The sequence below is a fragment of the Gastrolobium bilobum genome, unplaced genomic scaffold (genome assembly GCF_033153095.1).
Source record: "Gastrolobium bilobum isolate Gb01-03AN ecotype WA unplaced genomic scaffold, APGP_CSIRO_Gbil_v1 utg7684, whole genome shotgun sequence".
Lineage (NCBI taxonomy): Eukaryota > Viridiplantae > Streptophyta > Magnoliopsida > Fabales > Fabaceae > Gastrolobium > Gastrolobium bilobum.
In genome coordinates this window covers 226,086-240,113 of record NW_026897041.1, presented here as the reverse complement: position 1 = coordinate 240,113, position 14,028 = coordinate 226,086, and the positions used below count along the sequence as shown (strand labels likewise).

Genomic DNA, 14,028 nt, shown 5'->3' with positions numbered 1-14,028 from the left:
CACCATCATGAACGAAGCAGTGCAAAGGCTTACGGTGAGTGATTTCCATGCTTTCCTTTGTCAAGTGAACATTCTTTTGCTGGATTAATCTTTATCTCGTTGTCTGTTCGACCTTGAGTCCTTACCAATATTATATATATATATATGATATCAAACTAAAGAATAGGGCAATTATTTTTCACCTTCTCTTCCTAGCTATTAGGTGGTTATTATATCTTCTTCTTTATATTGGTTTTGTTTTCTTAATGTAGGGAGATCTTTCTTAAGGTTTGAACTGGTTTCTTAATATTTTTTCTTCCATGTATATATAATAATTTTTCTTTAAATAGTACACTTACAAGTTTTAAGATTGATAATTTAATGGAATCGATCAAATGATATCTATATAATTATATATCTCACTTTACAGGGAAAGATTGGACACAAAAAAATATACAAGTTTTCCGTAAAAATGAATAAAACAAATAACAATAGGTACAAAAGCTTTTAACGTGCGAGGTGAAGAAATACTAAAAAAATTCTTAAGTACTTCAAATCTTTACCCTTATTCTTTTTGTTAAATTATTAAGGGTTGCACCATCATGTCTATAATAATTCTCAAGGTCGGACAAGCAGCGAAATTGAGTTTCTTGCAAGAATTGTTTGCTGTACAAGGTTTAGCACGAAAATCTACAATTCTCATCATCGATGATCGATCTAGCCAATATATGTTGCGTTATCTTCTTTATGGTACGTGAAAAACTCTTTCCCGACAAACTTTGCATCACTGGGAAAATTGTCGTTCATATATATTAACCATGAATAGTATGTAGTGATCAAATATAATGATCTCATATTTAAAACCCACTTCATAATATCAATGAATTTTCTCTGAGAGAAGTGATTTATATTATTTCTGATTTGTTTATCAATTTTCTAATTTTTATGAGTGGATAAACGAAACGTTCATCGATTTATAATTATCTCCTGATTTTGATGAATAAATTAACCACGGTAAGTTATTTTAAGAAAAGAAATTAACATTCATTTGGCTAAATTTTTATTATTTGCGTTAAATATGTTCTTGATATTGTAATGTTAATCAGAATTGATACCGTATGTTTGTTATACTTCACTGTATAATGTTGGCTGATGAGAATTTCATTGTTAGTATGAATGAACGATATTTGAAGATTTGAAATCTCTAAAGAAAGAAGATTTGAAATCTCTAAAGAAAGAAGATTGTTAATTTTAAATTAAATGTATTTATATGTGTCGGTCCTCATAAATATATAATCTTTTGTTCATGCGCGGGTCTACTATGATGAATTAGTTATTTTAGTTTTTTTTTAATCTTTTGTATACATGGTTAGAGAAATGTTTTTTTTTTTTTTGATAAATCACAGATATCTTTCACGGGATGCAATCCTGTTCGAGCTGGGAACATTCACATCATGGTGCGGTTAGCTCTCCCAAAAGAAAATTTTTGCATTCACAAAGATTTGAACTCAAAACCTTGCTTAAGCTGAATTATGGTTAGAGAAATGTTAATAACACATTTTTTTACCCTCTTTTTATATATATATATATATATATATATATATATATATATATATATATATATTTCTTATTATTGAGTGAATTTACATGTGGACTTTACCAATAGAGAGTGAATTCAGGCCATTTAGGGAGGGCTACATGAAAATCTACCCTATAATAAAATGAGTGTTAAAAAGAGAATGTGAAAAGGCATCTGTTAGCATTCCTATCTGCAGCTATGCATAATATTTTATTTTTTATTCCTTTCTTTTGGATGCAAATCTACATTAAAAAAACGGCTATAAAGAGTAGTACCGAATCATAATAAAAAAGTTTATGATGCATTTTAGTGAGGTAGCTGGTTAGTGTTTCAGCTCACTTGCAGTTTGGCTTCTTATATATGCTGCAATTTGAAGATATTAATTTGTTTTACTTAGATAATATAACAAGAAGGAATATTCAACAGATCATCACAAGCCCTGATTAAACTTCAAAAATTTAATAAGTCACACATGTTTATAACGCACAACATACGGTTTCTTAAAAGGAAAAGGAAGGATCGATGGAGCTAAAAAAATTCAACTTTTCTATCATTTAAATCGTACATCCTGCTAACCACTAGGGCTAGCCTAGTGGTGTGGTTGTGTGTTCTATTTCCTGTAACTTACAACAACAAAAAATCGTACATCCTGCCCTAAAAAAAATCGTATATCCTTATTAGATGAGATTCATACCCTACAAACACCCAAGGAATTAATTTGCAAGTATATAGGAAGATCAACTGACCACGACACAGTAAGCTTATCGCCCAAAAACCAGAGGGGTCGCCCCCCCCCCCCCGGTCTCTAGATCTCTGGGACCTAGATTGGGTCTATTATCCCCTGAGTCGACCTACCTTGTCACAAAGCAGAGTTTGATGACATCAATCAAGCTTTACTTAATTAGTCCAAACCATAGAACTTAACTTTATTGTAGATCTATTTCCTTTAATAGTTAGTATTGAGAACCTTGATATTCATGTTATGGTTGAAATTAATTTATTTGGTTCCTTTTAAGATTCAGAATTTGATGACATAATGTATCATTTATAATTATTTGATTTTTTTATTTATTTTGGTTACAACTTACAATAACATTATCATAGCTTGAATGTAATATACGGAAGTTATTTGCACTTGCATCACTAACTAACTATTAACCGCTTATAAGTCACCTGCACTTTTCATCAAAAACTTACCCCCAAAGGCTTTTATGTCACATGAATCTATACAATACTGAAATGAGAACATAATAAAAGAATTTGATATCTTTGAAGTTTTTTATTTTTTATACAATAGGAATAATGAGGTTTAAACCTGTGACCCCATCCAAAACAATTATAGTTGCTTTCTTTTTTCCTTTTTATAAAAAAAGTCTATTTTGAGGTCATATCAAAAATCTCAATGAAATGTCACAATCACCTACTAATAGAAAACACTATCAGGAATCAAACTAAAAAACTTAAACATTTAAACAACATAAGTTAAAAAAAAATATTTGATTTTTCCATTACATCACAATAGTTTTATGCTTTTTTTTTCAATCACTTCATTAATTATTTGATTAGTCCAATTTAAATTCGTTTTATGCTCATTTCACTCAAGGCATAATAAGCCATTATCAATATTTGTATAAAATTCACACCAGATCTCTTTATCAAAGCAAATTCTCTAACATTAGTTGGTACGGACCTCCACTTAATTTACCCAAGCTTCATCTTAGTCATGATTCGTGTCTTTTTTTGATATACCGTCTATTATCCGGTCATTATTTGCACCGACTAATCTGAATATAGGCCCAAGCCCATTAAAATTTGTACAATAAAATGAATCATTCCCCTCGAAATAACCAAACATAGCCTTGAGAGAGAGATGGTAACAATATTGAGAGTCCATCTAGTGACAGGATGAAAGTTCTTCTAACAAGAAATCAATGATACTCCTCTAGTTTTCGCGAATTCAAGATTCATAACCTGATTTCAAGAAAAATTGAAATGAAGATCAAGATCTCAATTTTTGAGTATTGATCATCATTCTCAAATCTCTCTCGTGGTCTAAGTGTAACCCTTGTTCCAACCAAAGGGATGTTGCATCATCGGGAACCTTCAAGTAGATGCTTGCTGGCAAAAGGGAATCAAGAAAACCATCCGATTTCCCGATGGTAAGTTCAGTTTAATGTTTCTGCATCTATTAAAAATGAAAAAAAAAAATATATTTTAATTCATCTTGCACTGAGAAGATGGGAGAAAATAAGAAATTCCCACAACTCATTGGTTCTGTTAGATCTTATATAGTAGCTATGATCTTCATCAAGTCTTGCTTATTATATTACACACGTTTCTGACCACTTGCTACCTTTGTTTGGATTAATTTAACCTTCATAAATTTTAGAATTGTTTACTGAAATGAATTCCCTAATTCTTATATAGAATGCGATATTTTTCTTCTTTTTTAGTTTTACTTAGTGTTATATTCCTTTAAATCATTAGTTATTTTAGCCCATTTTACACTTTCAAATCTTATATCTTTTAAATGGTTTTTGGAACAGTCATTTACTGATCCAGCTATAGCCAAACTTTTCCCCCAATTTCTTCTTGCAAGTTTCTCTAAAACTAAAGGGATAACTAGACATAACAAAGGGTTGTCTCACATTAACTACACATTTTGATTTGTTTTTGGAAAATCTTTTTTCAAAACATTTCCTTGAATAAATTTTTAAGTTATTTTGAACATAAATTAAGTTAATATAAAATAAGTTAATCTTTTTTTTTTGTATATAAAAATAAGTTAATCTAAATAGACACTAAGTTAAACATTTTTTACCTATATGAATATGGAGAAGGATTCGTTTACAAACTTCTTTTACAAACTACACTATGACTAATGTTCTTCCGGGAGAAGATAGTGTAGTTTGTAAGAGTTTGTAAACAAAAAAGTTTATAACTATAACCCTCCCCCGTGAATATATGATCACTGGATGGCAAATTTTTTATAAATTAACTCTCATGATCTTACATTTTTTTGTTTTTTGTTTTTGGGCAGCTTGTGAATTACCACCCGTCCTATGCTCTCAAAGTATATTTCACATATTAATATTATCACTATTTCTCATAACCTTCTAATTGAAACTATCCAGAATTTATATTAGATAATGTGATGTTCTAATTGACTTACAGCTTGTGCATATTAAAGAAATCCCTGTGCTCAGATTATTTACAACATGGTCACATTAAGACTCTGAAAGGTATGTTTCATCTCTCTCCCCTTCATTGTTTGAAAAATGAGAGAAAAATAAATTAGTAGAAAAAACATGCAATGAATATATATATATATATATATATATATATATATATATATATATATATATATATATATATATATATATATATATATATATATGGATTCTCTGTAGCTCAGTTGGCGTATAGAAGCTGAGCAGGTGGGAGTAATTAAGAGCATGTGTTTGATTCTTTCCAGTACCATCTTTGGAAGGGGTTTAAAGCCTTAATTCTATACCCGCCCCGAATAAAACTGTCTCCCGTAGAGGATACATGTTTATCAAATATATATATATATATATATATATATATATATATATATATATATATATATATATGAGAGGGTTATATTTATAAATTTTTTGTTTACAAACTATACTATGTATTTTCAGAAATACACTAGATTACATTATGTGCTTCCGGGAGTATATAGTGTAATTTGCAAAAATTTGTAAAAAAAGTTTGTAAACGAATCATTCCCCATATATATATATATATATATATATATATAGGTTTTATAATTCTAATGTTAAATGAGAATTAAAATCTTATGTTGTAGAGACAAAAAAAACATGTGAGACCCGTATGTTAGAAAAAAATTATATGTAAGACCCATATCAGCACAGAAATCGAAGGGTGTGTAGAAAAATTCCAATTCTCATGTTAAATGAAAATTATAAAATCCCATATATATATATATGAAAAAGTTATATTTATAAATTTTTTGTTTACAAACTATACTAAATATGACCGGTCATACTTAATGTAATTTGTAAAAAAAAATTATAAACGGATGTTTCTCCATATATATATATATATATAGGGTTTTATAATTCTCATTTAACATGAGAATTCAAATTTTCCTACACACCCTTCGATTTCCGTGCTGACATGGGTCCTACATATAATTTTTTCTAACACATGAGTCCACATGCTTTTTATCTCTACAACATGAGAATTGAATTCTCATTTAACATGAGAAAATCAAACCCCATATATATATATATATATATATATATATATATATATATATATAAGGTCTACATAGTGATGTTTTCCAGTCATTACAACCTGTAGACGTTGTGATTCCTCCACCGTCGATTCACTCTTCTGAGTTCTTTAGAATAACCCATGTATGCCCCAAATTTGTAAAATACTTTGTGCAAACCTTTTTTTTTTTTTAATTAATTTCTTGCATATATAGTTCCAGGCATAAGATGATTATTATTAAATATATTTTTCCAAGTAACAACTCCAGTACTAAAACCATGATATATTATGGAAAGTGGGCATAGAGTTACAGTTTACTTTTACAGCGAACAACTAGTTTTAGATATCCAAATAGTCCATTCTATCCTGTTAACCTCAGTTTTATTAATTCACCCCATCAGCCAAGTTATGCACACAACTTCAAGCTCTACCTTATCATATATAACATGCGCTATGTACACCTTTTTATTTTTAATTTATTTCCTCTAAGAGGAAAAATTGTTTCATTGTAGAGTTTATATGCTCCCACAATTTAGAGATTAAATGATATTTTTTATTTTTTTTTGGTATCCTAGATTAAATGATACTTTATTAAAGAGCTTATTGTAAAATGTAGGGGTGTGTATAGTTTAGTTTCGTTCGATTTTCTTTATCGAATTGAACTGAAGGAAAAAAAATTATTTAGCTTAGAGAATTAAACTAATTTATTTTTTCGAACCAGTTTAATTTGTTTTAGAACTAGTTCAGAATTGATTTTTAAAATCAATTTTAAACCTAAATAAAAAGTACTGAAAAAAAGATAAAAAGTATAAATGATACAAGAAATTAAAAAATTGATAAATGATTAAAAATAAAATAAAATAAATAAATAAGAGAAAAAATATATAAGAGAAAAAAATAAAAAATAAAATAAAAAAATAGTTCGGTTCATAATATTTACTAATTCAATGATCACCAGTTTATAAACTGATATTTTTTTTTTAATTTAGTTCTTTCAAGTACAGTTTAATTCAAAATCTAATTTAATATTTTGATTTTTTTTCACACCCCTAATAAAATATTATTATTATAATATTAAGTAATATCAGAATAGTACAGGTTTGATCGAGGCTTTAAGCTTCTTTTTCAAATCTTTCCCGAGGATTTGATAATTGCATTGTTTTATACTTAGTTAACTTTTTAACATCTAGTTCAGTTCTTATGATTTTTTTTTCACACCCCTAAAAAAGGTGATTATTATGATATTAAGTAATATCAGAATAGTACAGGTTTGATAGGAAGACATTAAACATCTTTTTCAAACAAATTTTTGAGGAGTTGATTATTGCACTGTCTTATACTTAGTTAACTTTTCAAAAAAAATTGTATTAGGGCTATGGCTGTTGTGTATTCAAGTTCTTCAATATTCCATTTTATTTTGGTTTTTTTCAATCATCTTGGTGGGAATCTCGTACAAAACTAGGATGATTTTTTTTAAGTTCATGATAAATAGATGGTGAAATTCTTCTAACCTTGATCTTCAACTAGACTAGAACCCTTAGTGATTGTCATGATGACCCTTGCTTGGGGATGAAACATGGCCCCAATCAAACTTGCAATTTGATTGATAAGAATTCAATTTACTGTTAGCTAACCAACACAAACCTAGTTCAACTAAAGAAGAATAACATCTACAAATTTTCATTCAATAAAGCATAGCATTTAACTTAGCAACTAAATATGTTTTTAAACAAGGGTTTAGTGTTTGTCTTTAAACAAATACAAGAAAAGATACAGTTTTCCCATTGGATTCTGATCTAATTAATAAAATAAAGAAACATGTTGGCCTGTTTATTTGAAACCTTCGGCCATATACATATTATAAATGATTTGAAATAAGGCTTGTGTTAAATCTCCTTGCCCTGTTTGAATGTAGAAGTCTTGAAATAAGTTATACAAATCCTCCTTGAATGGTTTGGCCCTTAGACTGAGTGTTTCGCTCAAAAGTTATAACTTATCTCTTGACCCTCCCTTACAAGGTGTGGACTATATATTCTCATCATTCCCTTCCTCTTACAAAAGATTTGTCCTCAAATTGTTTAAAATAGATAAGTGAACAATATTAAAACAAGTATTAGTTAACATATCATATCAAATTTTGTGAAACTCTGCACAAATTTGCACGAAACTTGCACAAGTAGGATCTTTCCAATTCAAATTTAAGGTAAATAAATTTTATTCAAATTTAAGATAAATGAATTGCGAAATTCCCCCACAAACGTCATCCTTTAGAGAGACAAGAACTTCTAGCTAGTTTCTTAATTTTTGATAAATGTTTATGTCTCTATTTTTTTATCTTGTTATTTATCTTTTTCTTGATAGACTGATGAATAGAAATCAGAACTAACACAATCATGAGCACAATAAAACATATAAATTAACTTTATATGTATTATTTATTGACAAAACAGAAGAGAAGCATATATAGAAAAAAGGTTGCCAGGGAAATAGTATGTCCCACACAAACAAACTAACCCTAGCTAGGTTTATGACTACAGACACCCTCAACTGTTATTTATTTATAAGCCTACTATATTTATTAGATATAGGCATAATATTTCATAACCCATGCTTAGCACCAAGAGGGTCACCGAAAAGATTCAGCGCCTCTTAGATGCCGGTTCCTTCTGTGAGTTGAAGTACACAGTGGCCACAGGGAGGCCCAGATCCATTTGCCTGGCAAAGCTGCGGGTGTTAAAGCTGGCGCGAGCTGTTGGCTGCTCCACCGGACCCATTGGTCCTTTCTGCTGAAACAGAACAAATATATAGCGGTGTATCCCCACCGGTGGCTTCGGACCCATATATGGAAGGATCTCTTTTCCTGAAAGTAATGGAGAATAATACTGAATTAGTCCTACACTTTATATTAAATTTATCCATTTGTTTTGAAATAAATTAATTAATTGTGAAAAGAAAAGATTTTCACTTTAGAAGACCGAAGAAATCTCCTATATGTTATATAATTATATATGTGCATGAATATGGAGCACGCGAGAAGAACTAAAACTAAGCTTATATTTTTAGTCATACTTAAAAAAAAAAAAGTGTGATTCTAGAATTGTTCTCCTAGAAAAGTGTAATGCTTATGCAAGCCATGGAGCTACGTGTGAAGATCTCAAAGCAAGAGATCCCCTGGTTAACACCTGTTTTCTAAATTGCTGCGTGCATTGAAAAATGATAAATAAATATTTTTTTTGGTTGAAGATAAATAAATAAATTTATTCATATGCATAAAAGAAAACTTTATAACTAATTTAGGAATGATTTAATTATTTAATTCAATCTTAAAATTCAATAATTATTTAATTTTTATGTGCATATTAATAAAATCTAAAAAACAAATATTTGAGAATTTAAAAAATAATTTAGTATTCTGACACGTGTCAATAGCAGCCACATGCAGGAGACGTGGAGGATGGTGGACATCGGATCCAGATTTGGACAAATTACAGGTGTGAGAGGGCCATTTGATGGATTTAAACATGGCATGCCAGGATGTGATGTAACCCTAAAATTCTGTGATTTTTTCAGAAGAAATCTGAAACATGCGAGAAGTCAAAGAACATGCATGTAAATTTTTGCCAAGGAAACAAGCCTAAGATTCTTTAGGATTGTTTATGACGCAGTGAACAAAATATTTCTGAAATCAAGAGACAAGAGTAAGGTGGAGTGGATCTTTCGAAGCTAACCCACTAAAAATATGAAATTTATTTTTCACGTACGTCAACAACGTGAGAATAATCTGTGTGCACTATTAAAAAAAAAATTATTATTAGTATCATTGTTTGCACATGAAATTGAAAAAGTAGAACTAAAGCCCAATTGTACTCAGTCATGCAACATTTCATGAGATATGAAAAAAAAAATAAAAAAAATAATGAAACAGATCAAAAGTTCTTTTTATTACCTCGGTTTGGGTTTGTCCCACCAGGTATGTCAACAACGATCCTGGAAAGTAGAGATTGCAAGATCAGTTCAAAAAAAATATTAAAATCTTTTTTAAATAGAAAAAATAAAATAAAGCAAAGACAGGGGAATAAAGAAGAAGAAAAAAATGTAGAATTAAGAAAGAGAGAAAGTAATCAGGATAAAAACAAGTGAGGAAAGATAAGGGAAACAAAGAAAAAATAAAGAGAGAGAGAAAGAAATCAGAATAAAATCAAGTTCACCAACCAATGTATCCACTCTCGCATGCTTGGTTCACTTGGGCTCGGTGCATCTGGATCTGTCATAACCTGCATGCACATAGACTTGACAAACTCAGTTGATTTTAAAATGGAAAAAAATGAGAAATCATAAAAAATCAGCAAAAACCACATGCATGCAAGATCTCTTTCCATAAGCTGGCTCTTAGAGTATAATAGGAAAAGAAAAGGGTTATAACTTACCAAGGTGTAAAGGTTATCCATGTTGCCTGTGAGAGTCAACTTAGGTGGGCTAATAGCCATGGAGGGCTTGATGTCACAGCCATTGGTGACATGCTTGGCACCAAAGTACACAGACATGCTAGCAGATGGAACAAACATGTCAACAACATCACCGATCACACGACCAAGGACGAGTGGATCAATTGAGGTAGCCATAACCAGAAAGACAATGCACAAGAGAGCAGAGTTGTTAAGAGACAAAGAAAGCATAAAGCAAAGAGTGAGTGTAGAAACCAGAGTTGTTGGTGGTTGTGTGAATTTCAATTGTGCCAAGAAGTAGGGTTTATATAGAAAGTGTGTAATTAAAAAAGCAGAGGTAAAGTAACAGGGCCACACTATTTTGTAACTTTTATTTTATTTTATTTTTTTGTGTGTAATGAAACTGTGTTTCATTAATGGGGCCATCACAAAATCAGGAACAGCAATGGCTGACACGTGTGTAGAGTTCCATAGAGGTAAAACAGCCATCCTTTGTTTCTATGTGACGAATGGCGTCATCAGCTCCGTCCATTGAAACTACCAGCCAACATATGTATCAGAAAAGCAGTAAATGGGTTCAAACCATTCATGATTCATGCAGCTTAATTAAGATAAGCAAGCACAGGTTGTAACGCCAAGGTTTCAAATCTGTGGTGGTGGAGTCCACAAGGCAATAATCAACGGCAGAGAAGGAAGGTGCAGATTGCAATGGTGGTTTGTGCAATAGCAGAATACTGCCTTGTTTTGTAACTCCCCCTGGCCCTCGCTTTTCTTACTTGTCTGTATTAGCAAAGGGGGTTTTGGCTGTTTAAAGAGTTTCTTAATGAACAGCGTCATGGATGACCTGGAAGATTCTTCACTGCCATTTAAACTCATTCAGTGAGAAATGGCTAATGAGGTCTCTGTAAAAAGTGGTTGAATGAAAACTACGTCATTATATGGGGAAATATTTTTTTTACGTGGTAGAAAAATAGTTACCTCATGTTGTACAAATAAAATTACAAGTGGGACCCATAGTTAAGAGGAGAGAAAAAAAAATGGTGAGACCCACCCCTTTTTGTGTGTATAGAAAAATTGTTTCTCACATGTAAAATGAGATAAATATAATCCTATATTATATTATATTATATTATATGAATTTAATGTTTCTACCGTATAGATATATTATCTATATTTACTTTCAAATTGACGTCATTTTGGATTGAATGATTAAAAAATTATAACGATAAAGACTGTTATATTTTAAATAAATTATAATTATAAAAATACTTTGATTTCTGTCCTAAAACAATATTGTTTTGGGTTCAATACAAATAATTTATTTGCATTCACTACAGGCAAAAAAAACCCTTATTATATATATCCTCTTGGCGTTTCAAATGTTTTACCCTCAAAAAATAAAATTGAATATATAATCTAATACAACATCTTCAAATCCCTCGTCATTAGACCAAAACTAATGGTTTGATATTTTATCCGTTTATCATGTACCACCGCCAATTTTAGTTAAATAGGTTATTATTGTCTCATTTTACATGATTGTGTGGTAATTCATTTAATATTAGGAAGAAAGAAAATTCTCACTCTAACAACACTTACAAAGTTTACATAATAGAAAAAGTATTTGTTCTTTTAAAGGATATAATATTTTGTGTTATTTTAGATCCTATCAGTTGATTTCTGTCAATTAAAGATTGTAATTTATTGTGAATTACTAATTAATTAATAGGTTTGACCCAATAAATTATAACCGTTGATTGACAAAAATCAACGGTTAGGATATGAAATGACACAAAATTATATTCCTTAAAAGGATAAATATTTTCTCTATAATATTACGTTTTTACACTTCTTTTTAATGTATACCTATTTTGATTTTAAAAAAGCCATACTTTTTTACTTTTCTTTTTATATCCTTTTTCGTAAAAAAACAAAGCAGGAAAAAATAAAAAAATCAAAAATATATTACTAAAATTAAAAATAACTGTGACCACTGAAATTAATATCCCTTGCCTTGCATGGGGATCGATTACCTGTAATAAATTCATATTCAATTTTTGTAAAATTTAATGCTTAGTTGCCCCTAAATAATAAGTAAAAGTATTTTGTTCATTATTTCTAAATTTAAAGAAAGAGAATGTGTATTTAATAATATTATATAATGTTTGTATTTAATAAATAGGTGAATGAATATATTACACTCATGTATCATTTAACATCACAATATTATATGAGAATATTTTAATGATCAAACCAATAGTGATAAAAGATGCGAAAAATAAATATTGAAATAAAGAGTGAGAAAAATTAAAAAAAGGTTATTTCTTGTGACGGTTAATTTGTGTTTTATCATTGTCTAGAAAAAAATTGATTTTATCAAATGTTATTTTTAATTATTTCTGTTCAGCATACTAAAAGTAAAGAAAAAACAAATATCTCTATAAGAACAGTGTGATGCAAAAAATTATCTAGTATCTACGGAAGAAAAAAACAAATTCGTGTATATTTATTGAATTTATCATTCAATATAACACCAATGAGTAATTAAAACAAAAATAGTAAAAGAAAAATTATCAAAATAAACTTTTAAAATTAAGGTAAGTATATATAAGTAAAGATTTAATAATGATATTAAAATTAACTAATTAATTCTAAGATTACAATATGAATTGATTACAAAAAATGTTACGATCCGATAGCTCGATATGTCCAATCATAGATTGGTATGTTAATATAGGATCTGTTTGCCCTCCCTCAGGTACCTATAGGAGAGGTACCCTAAAGATAAGCAGATCACTATGCACAATAACATAACGACATAGTCAAAGCGTGGGGTGTGTGCACAGTGACAAGCTAAGAGAGAGAGGGTTTTGAGCGTGTTACCTTATTGGTTTAACCCTTATTTATAGATGAGTTACCTAACAGAAGTAGACTTTTGGGCCTCTCAGAAGAATTGGGAGTCCAATTGTTGATCCATTACTGCCATAGTAGGTTTAGCATAATTAAGGAATGTTTCCTTAATTCCCTCTTAGTTGTTAGCCCTATTTGGGCCTTCTAGAATATAGGCCTTTGTCAGGTCCATAACAGTTGCCCCCCAGCCCAGTAGTTTGGTTGTCCAGGCTGCCGAGGTGAATTGTCTTGCCTTTTGCTTTAGGTTTTCTGCTGAGCTGAGAGCGTTTGAGTTTTTGTAAACTTTTTGCATATATGTTCCTTACATCTCAGGCTTTTAAACTGGGGTCCTCATTGCCCCTTATCTCGGCGGGTTGATCATAAACCATGGAAAACATTTCACGTACCGAGTAGTTGCCCCCAAGCATCATTCCATACGCACACGTCCTGAGTTTGTAGCTTTCTTCTGAAACTGGGAATGATTTCCCTTGTCAACTATGTGGGCGGGTTATGCATGAACCCGGCAAGATACTGCACATGTGTAATCAGGGAACGAACGATCTTGAGTTGTTGGGATCCAACTGGCGAGTTGCCCCAAGCCTCATCCACGTAACCCGGCTAAGAGTTCCCCCTCAGCCCGGTAGTTTGGTTTTCCAGGCTGCCGGGATGAAATAACAGTAATCTCTGCATTTGACTTTCCTTTGCATATTTTATTCAAGTTAGCAGTCGAAATCTTGCTTTGACTTGGCATCTTTATTGAAGCAATTTTCTTTGGGTTGGAACTTTTCTTGGCCGATTTAATTGGGTCAGCGATTGCAGATATTATCTCTGTTATTCCGAGGTGGAATTTTAGTGAACCGAGTATTGAAT

The 14,028-nt window shown here is 30.5% G+C and overlaps 2 protein-coding genes across 2 annotated transcripts; one reads left to right on the top strand and one right to left on the bottom strand.

The window, feature by feature from the left end:
- LOC133303604 (uncharacterized) lies at positions 1-9,382 on the top strand. Its single transcript, XM_061503529.1, has 5 exons — positions 1-729; positions 1,386-1,436; positions 3,639-3,717; positions 4,733-4,800; positions 9,257-9,382. The coding sequence occupies exons 1-5, from the start codon at positions 582-584 to the stop codon at positions 9,319-9,321; spliced, it is 411 nt and encodes a 136-aa protein (XP_061359513.1). The 5' UTR covers positions 1-581; the 3' UTR covers positions 9,322-9,382.
- LOC133303603 (protein MOTHER of FT and TFL1) lies at positions 8,358-10,461 on the bottom strand. The gene is made up of 4 exons (XM_061503528.1): positions 10,252-10,461; positions 10,037-10,098; positions 9,771-9,811; positions 8,358-8,684 (listed from the first exon to the last, which is right to left on the bottom strand). Exons 1-4 carry the CDS (start codon positions 10,444-10,446, stop codon positions 8,464-8,466), a joined length of 519 nt encoding a protein of 172 aa, XP_061359512.1. The 5' UTR covers positions 10,447-10,461; the 3' UTR covers positions 8,358-8,463.
- Positions 10,462-14,028: the final 3,567 nt, after the last annotated feature.

Bases quoted from the DNA above. Each gene is read 5' to 3' on its own strand.
- LOC133303604 (XM_061503529.1), top strand. From the start codon at position 582: ATGTCTATAATAATTCTCAAGGTCGGACAAGCAGCGAAATTGAGTTTC. The intron at 3,718-4,732 runs GTAAGTTCAGTT...ATTGACTTACAG, and splicing joins AACCATCCGATTTCCCGATG to CTTGTGCATATTAAAGAAAT. The intron at 4,801-9,256 runs GTATGTTTCATC...TGTCAATAGCAG, and splicing joins TCACATTAAGACTCTGAAAG to CCACATGCAGGAGACGTGGA.
- LOC133303603 (XM_061503528.1), bottom strand. From the start codon at position 10,446: ATGGCTACCTCAATTGATCCACTCGTCCTTGGTCGTGTGATCGGTGAT. The intron at 9,812-10,036 runs GTTGGTGAACTT...TCTACTTTCCAG, and splicing joins ATGCGAGAGTGGATACATTG to GATCGTTGTTGACATACCTG. The intron at 8,685-9,770 runs GTAATAAAAAGA...CATTACTTTCAG, and splicing joins TGGGACAAACCCAAACCGAG to GAAAAGAGATCCTTCCATAT.